The sequence below is a fragment of the Plecotus auritus genome (assembly GCF_963455305.1).
Source record: "Plecotus auritus genome assembly, chromosome: 1".
In the NCBI taxonomy this organism is placed as follows: Eukaryota; Metazoa; Chordata; class Mammalia; order Chiroptera; family Vespertilionidae; genus Plecotus; species Plecotus auritus.
In genome coordinates this window covers 141,376,031-141,388,577 of record NC_137770.1, presented here as the reverse complement: position 1 = coordinate 141,388,577, position 12,547 = coordinate 141,376,031, and the positions used below count along the sequence as shown (strand labels likewise).

At 39.1% G+C, this 12,547-nt stretch overlaps 1 protein-coding gene across 13 annotated transcripts in view; it reads right to left on the bottom strand.

The window, feature by feature from the left end:
- The window catches only part of ARHGAP21 (Rho GTPase activating protein 21), a 141,169-nt gene that overhangs the window by 18,816 nt on the left and 109,806 nt on the right, over positions 1-12,547 (bottom strand). For 12 of the 13 annotated variants that reach the window (XM_080684786.1, XM_080684788.1, XM_080684791.1 and 9 more), the window contains 4 exons: positions 9,163-9,321; positions 8,919-9,021; positions 4,108-4,144; positions 265-390 (listed from right to left, as the gene is read on the bottom strand). In XM_080684786.1, the coding sequence (XP_080540912.1) occupies positions 265-390; positions 4,108-4,144; positions 8,919-9,021; positions 9,163-9,321 (425 nt within the window). The remainder of the gene's footprint in view (positions 1-264; positions 391-4,107; positions 4,145-8,918; positions 9,022-9,162; positions 9,322-12,547) is intronic. The other variant, XM_080684781.1, reaches the window with a different exon arrangement.

The window sequence follows — 12,547 nt, the reverse complement described above, 5'->3', positions numbered from 1 at the left end:
TTCTTAAATACTTTGCTTTCTCTTTTACATTATCAAAATATGACAATATATCCCATACATAGTTGATACACAGAATGAAAAGCAGGAAAATAGGTGATGAGAACTTTAAAAATAAATCTTTCCTTCATAAAGAAAAAGATATTTATAAAATATGTTTTCCATTCTTTATTCTGGATATTTTGTCATTTTATGTATACAGATTTTATACTTTATTTTTCAGAGCCTGCATTTAATGCGCTCACAGTAGCTCCAAAAATGCACTACCTTGCCCTTATCGGTGACAAGTGGCCGATAATGGAGCCACCCCTCCTTCGCAGCATCACTGAAAACTTCTGAGGAAGAGTCTTTTCTGGATCCAGAATCTTCTGATGACTTTTGGCTGTCTGTGATCTACAGAAAAGGCCAAAAACGAAACCACAGTAAAAATATCAGCTTTTTCTTTTACAAATATTTGTGTGATAAAATTGCTTTAGTAAAAATGTCTTTTATATAATGTTCCAAGTGAAGGGCTATTTTTGAAAAATCCTAACTTTATCAATTACATTAGAAAAATTTCTGGTCTTGTTAAAAAAATGTACACTATCACCATCTTTTTTTAGACATCTGAAGGAATTTTTGATCATTAAAGAATAATAAAAATGATATAATTTTCCTGCTCTCAAGAGGTCATGTTAGTACAAAAAGACAAATTAGAATAAAAAATAAATTGAAAAAGATCACATTGTGATAAGTGCCATTTGAAGAATGAAAACAGTGGGATGCAATTACGAATGACGGCAGCAGCTAAATATTGGTGGTGCTGAGGCAAGTCCTCTCTGAAGAGAACATTTAAGTTTAAATCTGGGAGAAAAACAAATTTAAAAAAGCCAACCAGGAAAGGTCAGGGAAAGAATAGCTCAGGGAGAATGGACAGCTAATGAATGTCTAATGAATGTATGTATTTATCAATATCATTTTAAATGTTCACTATTCATGTGAATAAGAGAAATGGAAAATTATAGCTGGTTTAGGGTATTTAGGCCTTGGTAGGAAGTGTGAAAGAGGCCATTAAAGACTGAATCAGGGGAGTGAATTATCTCATCAATGCAAGTCACCTGCGAGCTAAATGGAGCATGGATTATAAAAGACAACCAGAACAAAAGGAGCTACTGGAGGAATCCAGGTGAGGGACAATGGCATCCTCGACTAAAGCAGCAGAAGTGAAGACAGGGAGGAATATAAAGATTCAGGAGGTAGCAGTGACAGGTCTTGATATGGGAGAGGGTGAGAACAAAAAACAAGGCCACTAGATTTTTGGCTTGAACAACTGGGTGAATGGAAATAGACTTAGTGAGATGGGGAAAACTGGGGGATAAATATGTCTGGGGGTGATCAAGGCCTTTTTGGCATGTAAACCTTGTACTGTTTATTAAACATCAAATGAAGATGTCATGTAGGCAGTAGTCTACATGAGCTGCAGTTCAGGGAAGAGGTCAAGACTAACAATGTAAACTTTTGGAGACTTCTGTGTAAGATCATCAGGGAAATCAGGCTACACAGAGAGGAAAGAGGGTCAGACCACCTTTAGACATGCCAACAATTGAAATGTTAGGCATAGAAACCAGCAGAAGAAAGAGTCGCAGAAACGAGTGGAAAATTGTATTGAATATTACTGGAAGGTCAAATAAGTTAAAAATCTTAATAACCATTAGTTGTTTTTAATCCTCACCAGGTAATATGTTTCTATTGATTTTAGAGAGGGAGGGAGAGAGAGAGAAAGTGAGAGACCAATGTGAGAAACATCAATCAGCTTATTCATAATCCTAATATATAAAAACCCTGGGTCATAATGACCAGTAATGACTGAGGCTTGACCAACCAGAAGTCAGTCCTGCAGTTAGCACCCAGCGCTGACTGCTTCCGCTGCAGGCATGGTGCCCCAGCACTGACTGCTGAGGGGGCTGCGAATCAGCGCCAGAGAGAGGCCTGAAGAGAGAAGCAGGGACTGATCCACTGCCTCTGAGGCAGCTTTTGATCAGCACTTGCCTCTCTTTCTCTCCCAGTCTGGGCAGCAGCCATGCCTCCATTTCTCTCCAGGCCTCCACCAGGGCTGCTGATCAGCCCTGCCTTTCTGATCAGGCCCCATTGATAGGCCCAGAGATGCTGACTGGCATAGGAACCGACCAATCAGAACCAAATGTGGGTGCTGTGAAGAACCAATGGCTGCCTAGATAGTGGAGTTTCTGATGCTGACTGGCATAGAAACCAACCAATTAGAACCAAATCTGGGTGCTGTGGGGAGCCAATGGCTACCTAGAAGGCAGAGCTTTTGATGTTGACTGGCATAGAAACTGACCAATCAGAACCAAATCTGGGTGCTGTGGGGAGCCAATGGCTGCCTAGGAGGCAGAGCTTTTGATGCTGACTGGCATAGAAACCGACCAATCAGAACCAAATTGGCCTGCAGAGGAGGGCAGTTGGGGGTGAGATCAGGCCTGCAGGGGAGGGCAGTTGGGGGTGAGATCAGGCCAGCAGGGGAGGGCAGTTGGGGGCAACCAGGCCGGGAGGGGAGGGCAGTTGGGGGCGAGATCAGGCCAGCAGGGGAGGGCAGTTGGGGGCAACCAGGCCAGCAGGGGAGGGCAGTTAGGGGGAATCGGGAAGGCAGGCAGGTGAGCAGTTAGGAGCCAATAATCCCAGATTGTGAGAGGGATGTCCGACTGTCAGTTTAGGCGTGATCCCACAGGGATTGGGCCTAAACGGGCAGTCGGACATCTCCCAAGGGGTCCCAGATTGGAAAGGGTGCAGGCTGGGCTGAGGGAACCGCCCCCTCCGTGCACAAATTTTGTGCACCAGGCCTCTAGTCTCTATATACACTGAGGGGCCAGATTATTATGATCTCTGAATGCATAATAATCTGGCCATTCAGTGTATATCCTACATAATAAAAGGCTAATATGCAAATTGTCCCCTCGACCAGGAGTTCGACCAGCAGGCAGGCTGGCCAACCACCATGTCCCCTCCCCCTGGTCAGGCTGGCTGGACCCCACCCATGCACGAATTCATGCACCGGGCCTCTAATATATATATATATATATATATATATATATATATATATATGCACACACACACTGAGTGACCAGATTATTATGCGTTCAGAGATCATAATAATCTGGCCACTCAGTGTATATAAAGCCAGTGGTTGGAACTCTGGAAGGACCAGAACAACAGGTCGCTAAGATGCCCACTGCAGCCAGCAAACCTGCCTGATCAGAGGGTGGGGCTGGCTGGCCAACCTCCTGCGGCCCCTCCCCCCAGCTGTCGCCGCCCCTGATTGGCCTCTCCCACCTTAATTGAGGGCGGGGCAGCTGGCCAACCCCCCGTGGTCCTTCCCCCCTGACAGGCCCCGCCCCTGATGGGCCCCCACCACCCTGATCAGCCCACAGCCCCTCCTCCCAACAGACCACACCCCTGATTGCACCCCCACCCCAATAGGGGGCGGGGCCGGCCGGCCAACCTCCTGCAGCCCCTCCCCCAGCTGGCCCTGCCCCTGATGGGCCCCCACCACTCTGATCGGCCTGCAGCCCCTCCTCCCAGCTAGCTCCACCCCAAATCGGCCCCTCCCCTCCAATCAGGGGCAGGGCCAGCTGGCCAACCTCCCATGGCTCCCCCCTAGCCGCTGACCCCTGATCAGCCCCCCTACCCCATTTGGGGGCAAGGCCAGCCGGCCCATCGCCCACAGCCCCTCCACCCAGCCAGCCTGGCCCTGATCGGGCCCCTATTGGGGCGGCCAGCCAGCCAACCTCCTGCCGTCTCCTCCTCCCACCAGCCAGACCCCACTCATGCACGAATTCGTGTAGTGGGCCTCTAGTATAAGAATAAACTGTTTCATCTAATCACAACTGTAAATCTACTTTTGCTCCACTCTATATAATATGTTTAGAAATTAGAAAAGCATACTTTATATATAATATTTTCCAAATGCATGCAAAACTTACAGAATAAAAGATTATGACATTTATGAAATGTATCTAATAGATAAAAGAAATCATTCTCTGTGAAGAGCTAAAGTAAACTAAGGTAAATAAAAACTTATCATTTGCTGATATTTTTAAAATATTCAATACTAACCTTGTTTCCCTTCAGGGTGGATATGTGCTTAAAAGACCTGTTGGAAAAGAAGTATATAAATATTTTCAATGGTGCATAAAATACCTTAAAGATTTTAAGAATAGTCTGAATATTGCAACTAATCTTTCATTAGTGAGCAGACATTTCATCATTACTATAATAAATGTTCACTATTCAATCAAGTCAGAAACACAGCTAATTTCATAATTAATTTTTTTAAACTATAAGCAGACACCATTTTTTAAAAAATATGTTTTTTAATTGATTTCTAGAGAGCAGGGAAGGGAGAGGGATAGAGAAATAGAAACATCAATAAAAGAGGAATATCACTGATCAGCTGCCTCCTGCATACCCCTTACTGGGGATTGAGCCTGAAACTAGGCATGTGCCCTGACTGGGAATCAAACCAGCAACCTCTTGGTTCCTGGGTTGGACACTCAACGCTGAGCCACATCAGCTGGGCTATAATTAAACTTTGGATAGAAGCTTTCTTAGTTAATCTGGTACATGAAAACTATTTTGGCATAAAGTGTGAGATTTTCTTTTTTTAAACCAAAGAAAGCTACTCAGGCTAAACACTGGGCTTTCTATTATTAGTCAACCAGAGTTGCAATGCTCTATTGAGGATTTCCACAATGTTAATAATTGATTAGGTGTCGCCAACTGTCAGACACCGAGAGAGCAGCATGTCTATACTCATCCAGCTGTGGCCACTCAGAACCGTACACGAAGCAGGAAGAGTGCTGTCAGGCTGGCCCCGGCCCACCACTCTGCTCTGCCCTACCAAGCACATTCCGGATGATTTCCGTAAAACAACTGGGGCCACTAAAAAGGCTGAGGGCTTCAGAAGACATATTCACATGAGTTAGTCAAAATTATGTAACTTTAGGGAACACAGTTGTTTTTTGTTATTTTTTAAATTCCAAATTCATTTAAGGAACTTAGCATTTTAAGATATGACTAAAGAGGACACTGTCCTCTCCTCTCATAAACCACCTCAAACAACAAGATAACCAGAAACAAATGTACAAACTCAATCTCCAACAGTATGAGGAGACAGCTATCACTCTCAACTACAATATATGAAGAAAGATGGTTAAATGCAATGAAGTAAAAATTAATGCAAGAAGAGAAGATGCCACTGGTTGCATATCTCAAACAAAACTGCAGTGCACTGTTCTCTGAGAGATCAAATAAGCCTTCCCTTGTTTGAAACAATGGGCAGCAGGGTGCTTTTGCTGGTGACAGGAGCCTCATGAATATCAGAGGAGGTAAGAACTAAGGAAGAAACGCAGTCCTGCCATCTTGTAGAGTGAAGTAGACTCTGAAATGTGACAATTACTGATATCTTCCAGTGAAGAAGCCGTAAATGTTAAAAGAGCTCACAAATCAAACACTACATCATTAGAGAAATTCCTGCTAGCCTGCACCTCTGCACTGACCACACCTCATACAAACTTTCCTCAAATTGCTGGTGGGCACACAATGCAATATACAGATAATGTATCATACATTTGAAACCTACATAATCTAATTACCCAATGTCACTCCATAAATTCAATAAAAAAGAGAATATTTTTAAAAAAGAGAATTTAAGTACTAGAAAATTAATTTTCAAGTTCAAATAGTAAAATAAAAATAGGAGAATTTGGAAATGACAAAGTAATGAGGGAGAATAGCTGCATGTAATAAAACATTATAAAACCACTATAATTAACAGAATCTGGTATATAAACAGATGAATCAACTGAACAGAACAGAATCTAAAAATACTAAATACATATAAAAATTTAGTATATAATAAAAATGAAATATCAGTGGAAAAAATACAATACTCAAGTATGACATTCAATACATGCTTTGCAGGCAGCTGAGAGACACTGAAAAATATAAAGCTGGCTCTTAATCTCCTTAATTAGAATAAAATAAATTCCAGATGAATCCAAGTTGTAAATATACAAAAAAGACAACAAATTTGAGATGTAAACACTGAAGAATCTATATATATGTAAAGAGCCAGGGTCTGTAATATCCAAAATGACTGAAGGCTTGACCGAACACCGGAAGTCAGTCCTGGCGACCCAGCACTGACTGCCAAGGGGGCTGCGATCAAGCCCGAACAGAGGCCAGGAGAGAAAAGCAGGGACTGATCACAGCCCCTGTGGCAGTCAGTGCTGGGTCAGCGTGGCAGAAGTCAGTCATTCAGTCAGTGAACATAGGGTCAATTAATATCTCTTTGAGAGGAGTTGAGAATATAAAGTACAGTGTAGAGCAATTACTTATATTATTACACATAAAACACTTTTCAACTAAGATATTTTCCTTTATTTAAAATGTATCTTTATTGTTGAAAGTATTACAGATGTCCCTTTGTTTTAGTTGTGTGTTTTTTCCCCATTGATCTCCTTCACCCTGCACCCGCCCCTTCCAGGCTTTCACCAGACTATTGTCTGTGTTCATGGGCTATTCCTATGTAATACATAAAAATCTAGAAAGATTTAGAAAAAATAAAATAAAAGTTATGCCAAGTAAATACTGAACAGAAAAGCTGAAGTTGCTGCATGAACACTGGATACAGGCTTGAAGCCAAAACACAACTCAAGAGTTATAGTCATTATAACACAACAAAAGGTTCCTTTCACTAAAGAGATAGGATGGTTCCCAATACTTATACATATAATAGAAGAGTGTGAGGGTTCAGAATGAGCCTCACCAAGATATGTCTCAATGGTATGCAGATTTTTGAGCTAAGGGCAATTTTAGCTTCAGGCTCAAATGAAAATTCTGCCCCTCCCTTAACTACCTAAAAAAACTGAATTAGAGGCCTTGCCCATAATAAGACATTATCCTATATAATAAAAGGCTAATATGCAAATCGACCTAACAGTGGAATGACTGGTCGCTATGACACGCACTGACCACCAGGGGGCAGATGCTCAATGCAGGAGTTGTCCTCTGGTGGTCAATGTGCTCCCACAGGGGGAGTGCCGCTCAGCCAAGAGCCGGGCTCATGGCTGGCTAGTGCAGCAGCAGTGGTGGGAGCCTCTCCTAGGGAGCAGGCCTAAGCCATCAGTCGGACATCCCCTGAGGGCTCCCAGACTGCGAGAGGGTGCAGTCCGGGCGAGTGACCCCCTGCCCCCTGAGTGCATGAATTTTGTGCACCGGGCCTCTAGTTTTGTTATAATTCTATTGGAGAGAAAGGCTTTTTCAGTATGATACAAAATCCAAAAGCCATTTTAAAAATTCCTAAATTTGACTGCCAAAACGAAAGTTTAACCTTTTTTTCACAGTTAAAATTAAGAAAATGAAAAATATTGAACTGAGAAAAGTCTTGCAACACTTATCTCAGAAAAGAGCTAGTTTCTTTTATTTATTTACTAGAGGCCCAGTGCATGGATTCATGCACCGGTGGGGTCCCTCAGGCTGGCCTGTGCCCTCTTGCAATCCGGGATCTCTTGGGGGGTGTCAGACTGTCAGTTTCGGCCCGATCCCCACAGTCCAGGCTGAGGGACCCCACCAGTGCAAGAATCCATGCACCGGGCCAGTTTCGGCTTGATCCCCACAAGCCAGGCCAAGGGACTCCACCAGTGCACGAATCCATGAACCAGGCCTCTAGTATGCATATAAGATCTTTGGTTAATCTCTTCCCGCCCTTCCCCCTCCCCCCTCCCTCTGAGATTCATCAATCTGTTCCATGCCTGTGTGTTGAGTATCTGTCCCCTGGTGGTCAGTGCGCTTCATAGCTACTGGTCAAACCGTCAAACAGTCACTTGGGCTTTTATATATATATAGATTTAATTTCTTTATTGTTGAAAGTATTACATATGTCTCTTTTTCCTCCATTGACCTCTACCCCCCTGTTCCCGCCCCGCAACACATGCCCTCACCCACTAGTTTCTTTTATATAAGGAGCCCCCAGAAATCAGAAAAATGAGTAGGAAACATGAAAAAGCAGTTCATAGAAAAAGAAACATAAATATCTTAAATATACTTGAAATGATATTCAACTAATAATGAAAATTTTCAAATTATAATTACAATATGATACCACTAGGGTTACAAAATAATCAAAAGTTGAATAACATGCTGTATTGGTGAAGGGAACAGCAGAGACTTCTGTACACTGTTGGTGGGAATGTGATTTGGTATCATCTTTATGGAAAGCAACTGACAGTGGATATTAAAGTAAAGCATGCACATACCCCTTCATGTAACAATCCTTTTCCAACCATACTCACATGCTAAATGAACTATGTACAAACAGTCATTTAAGTATTGTTTGTGGGAGCATAAGATTAAATCAACCTAAATGTCTATTAATAGAATATAGAATACTGGTTGAATATATTATGGTACAACTCTTCAATGGAAAATTAAACAATCAGAGAAAAAAATGAGTCAAGAATATATGCACTGAATTTTCTCCAAGAACAATGTATACAGCATTTTATAAAAATAGAATATACACATACATTAAGCATATGTAAATTGTGTATGTGGTTTTATGTAAAGCATAACTCTGGAAGTATAAAAAAGAAATAAAAAATATAGTTATATGTAAAAGTAGAACTGGGTGGCTATAGACCTAGACTGGCAGGTAATTACTGATTTTTAAATATTAATATAAAAATTAAATTAGTATATAGTAACAACTTTTGTTTTATTTGCATTTTTAATGTCATAAAGTTAGAAAATATAAAAGATCATTAAATTCAATATTTATATATCAAAGTCATGCTGAACACTCATAAATAAGTATTTAAAATAATAATACCCACAAATAAGTATTTAAAATAAAACGTATGACTTACAATTTTGCATCTTCTCTGTAATCATCTAAGCCCTCATCATATGATTTTGATCTTTCTGTCTTTGAGTTGGGCTGGGCATCCAGGCTGGAAGGTCCAACAGATTCTGGAATTAAAACCAACATTTAGACATTTGCAAGTAGTTTGTAGATTCTTTTACTTGTGAAAAGGTCGCAGTGTGTCATTGTATTCTAAATAGAAAACGGAAAATGAGAGATGGTTTATATAAGCACTCATTGAAACATACCCTGGTCATGGGAGAGCTGACGTCGAATTAAAGGAGCTGAAGTTGTAAGGCTGGGAGGGACTGTTGCTAGAGAGGGTGCTTGAGAGGTAGAGGCTGAGATGACAGCAGAAGCAGGGATATGCGCAATATCATGATCAATGCTAGGGCTAGTTGGTTCATCTATTAGATAAAATAAAAATCGAAATGTTGAATGACCTAATTGTTATTAATAATAACAGTAACAGAACAAGTAATCAATTACTATTATTGAAAGAACCAGATAAAGACTTTAACACAACCAATAGAGTACCAATAAATGACATATTCAGCCTGTTAAAAATATAGTTATTATTCTAGTATTCCAAGTAATTCTGAGAATACGGCATAAGAAATGAAATGAGTTGCTTCTTTTACTTCTTCTATTAATCAACCAGCACCTTCACTAACTGATAATCAAGATACCAAAGTTTATAGGTATTTAGAACCTAAATCTACTAAAGCAGAGCAATCATATACCACCCTAAATTTTTTTCCAAATTTTAAATTCATTGCACATTATCATTTCAGGCAGCTAAGCAAGGTGATTGGCTGAGGCTTCAAAATATTAATTCTTAAAATTGTACCTTCTCCCCACCACTACACTCAAGTGTAGCTTCAATTTTTGTAGAAAAACAAGGAAGTACAATATATAGCTGGCAGAAGAAGGTATGCATTATCAAGGTCAGTGCTATGGATGGAATTTGTGCCCCCCGCTCCAACTTGATATGGTGAAACCTAACCCCTAATGTGATGATATTTGGAAGTGGAGCCTTCAGGAGGTGACTAGTAGGTGATTAGGCTCCACTCCCATGAAGGAGATTAGTGACCTTCTGAAAGAGACCCTCAAAAAGCTCCCTTGCTCCTTCTACCATAAGAGAACACGCCTATGAACCAGGAACCCGGTCCTCAACCGACACCGAATCTGCTGGCGCCTTGATTTGGACTTCCCAACCTCCAAAACTGTGATAAATAAATTTTTGTTATTTGAGCCATCCCTTCTGGCATTTTTGTTATAGCAGCCCAAACAGACTGAGTCAGCCACTGCTAGTTAATTTGGCACTTCAGTGAAAATCAGAAAAAGGATGTAGGACCTCACTCAGGAGAAATCTTCATTTGCTCCCTTGTACCCTTACAAAAATATAAATATTTTAGGTGTTATAAATTTTAAGCTTCTCAAAAGGCCATCATGGGCAGAAATGTATATGTGAATGCACATACATGCATAATAACAATAACATATTAATAGTGTTTACTAGGTACCAGCACCATTCTGAATACTTTACATATATTACTTCAATTCTTATGACATTCTATGATCTATTTTATACATTGTTCTATAGAAATAATTACTATTTTTAAAAACCAAAATAGATAGGTTACTTGTATAAAGTTACCAAGCCATAGGGATGGAACTTGAACTTAGACAATCTGATACCAGAGTTCCTGCTCTAGAAGTATAAATTATATTTGTTTTCCAAATTGGCGAACAATAGTTCTGGTCAAAATCCTCACTCTTGTGAAAATTTCAGTCATTGAATTTCTAATATTTTAGGTCAAGAGAATGTAATTTAATAGTATGCAAGAACTATAGTTCTTAAAATAAATGCACCAACCCTTAGAAAATCATAATAAAACCCTTTATTTCTTATTTATTTTAAATATATTTTTTATTGATTTCAGAGAGGAAGGGAGAGGGAAAGAGAGAGACAAACATCAATGATGAGAAAGAATCACTGATTGGCCACCTCCTGCTTGCCCCCTACTGGGGATTGAGCCCACAACACAGGCCTATGCCCTGACCTGGAACTGAACCATGACTTACTGGTTCATAGACTGATGCTCAACCACTGAGCCACACCAGCCGGGCCATAATAAAACCATTTAAAGGATGTAATGATGAAATGAGGTTTTGATCCTGTGATGTAAAAGGTCAAGTATTTTAATTTTAACCAAATCCTAAGACTGCTCTATCATCTTAATGATCAACATTATAATCAAAACAATGTTAGAAAATTCTAACATTTCCATTTTATGGCTAAAAAAAAAAAAAATCAGTAAATTCAGACTACCATAAGCTTATTTTTTGATTTGACAATTTCCTTTAAAAACAGCTCTTTACAACTTGCACCAGAAAACATTTTGAAAATTTCTCTATGAATCAATTTTATACTAAGACCACGACAGTGAGAATAATTCTTTTCCCAAAAGCAAGGAGATAACTGAGGTTTTTAAAATAATTCATTAAGGACAAACTTTAATTTTACTAAAGGTTGAATATTCTTTAAAGCTGTCATTAGTATTTACATCACTACAATTAACAAACTGTGTTTTTTTTCAAATGATGCATATGTATAAGTTTAATCTATGGTACCTGCTGGTCTACAATTCTGATATGAATTCATGAGTATTGATATGAAGGAATTATCTGGCTTACATAGTATTAATTGTTTGAATAGATTTCTGCAGTAAAAACATTCACTGGAGAGGTTCAGGTAATATTTATTACATAAATCCATACATAGAAAATATTTAGAAAGGCATTTTAAAAAACAGATGATACTCTTATAAAACAACGTTTCTCAAAGCAGAGCAACCATCCCTCTGAGGATATGTGGTTACCACATGTGTAAAAGAATGTCTACAAGATGCTATGGAAAATTTTTTCAAGAGAATTGATTTTATACCTTGTAAAGTATCTTAAAACATGTTGAGATTTATTTATGTAAAATCAAATATCATGGAGTGAAATTCAAATGGTGGAGTAAGCATTAAACAAAATTTCAAAAGCAACTTTAATTATGACTCTGGACTTCCCTGGAGCTTTGCATTCATTATCTTTTGACTTACTATGTTTTTGTTGTTTTTCTTTTAACACACTGGATATGACATAATCTCTGCTTCAAGTAAATGAGTGTAAAAAGGACTGGAAGAATAGACACGCACCTGTTCTAGGGAGTGTTAACAAAGCAGGGGTAGAGGGAGACTAGAACACTGCCTTACAACGCTCAGTACTATTTGCATTCTTTAGAATAAATATAAGAACTACTATATTAAAGAGAAAAAAAACACCTAAATATAATTAAAATACACAAAGTTATATTACCTTAAATTTATGGATTATACAAATAAATACAATCTTTATTCCTGTAAAAATATGAAAATCTTTCTATTTTTTTATTACCAATTGTGAATTATATAAAAACAAGAATAATTCAGGCTTATCTCATTTTCCAATGTTTAAGAAAATAGACCTTTAGCTGACCAAAGGGAAAACAAAAAAATTTTCTTTTCATATACAAATATATTCAAAACCAGTATGCTGTCAGATTTTCTTATTTTTGGTCATATTTTCAACAAATTTCTAAAT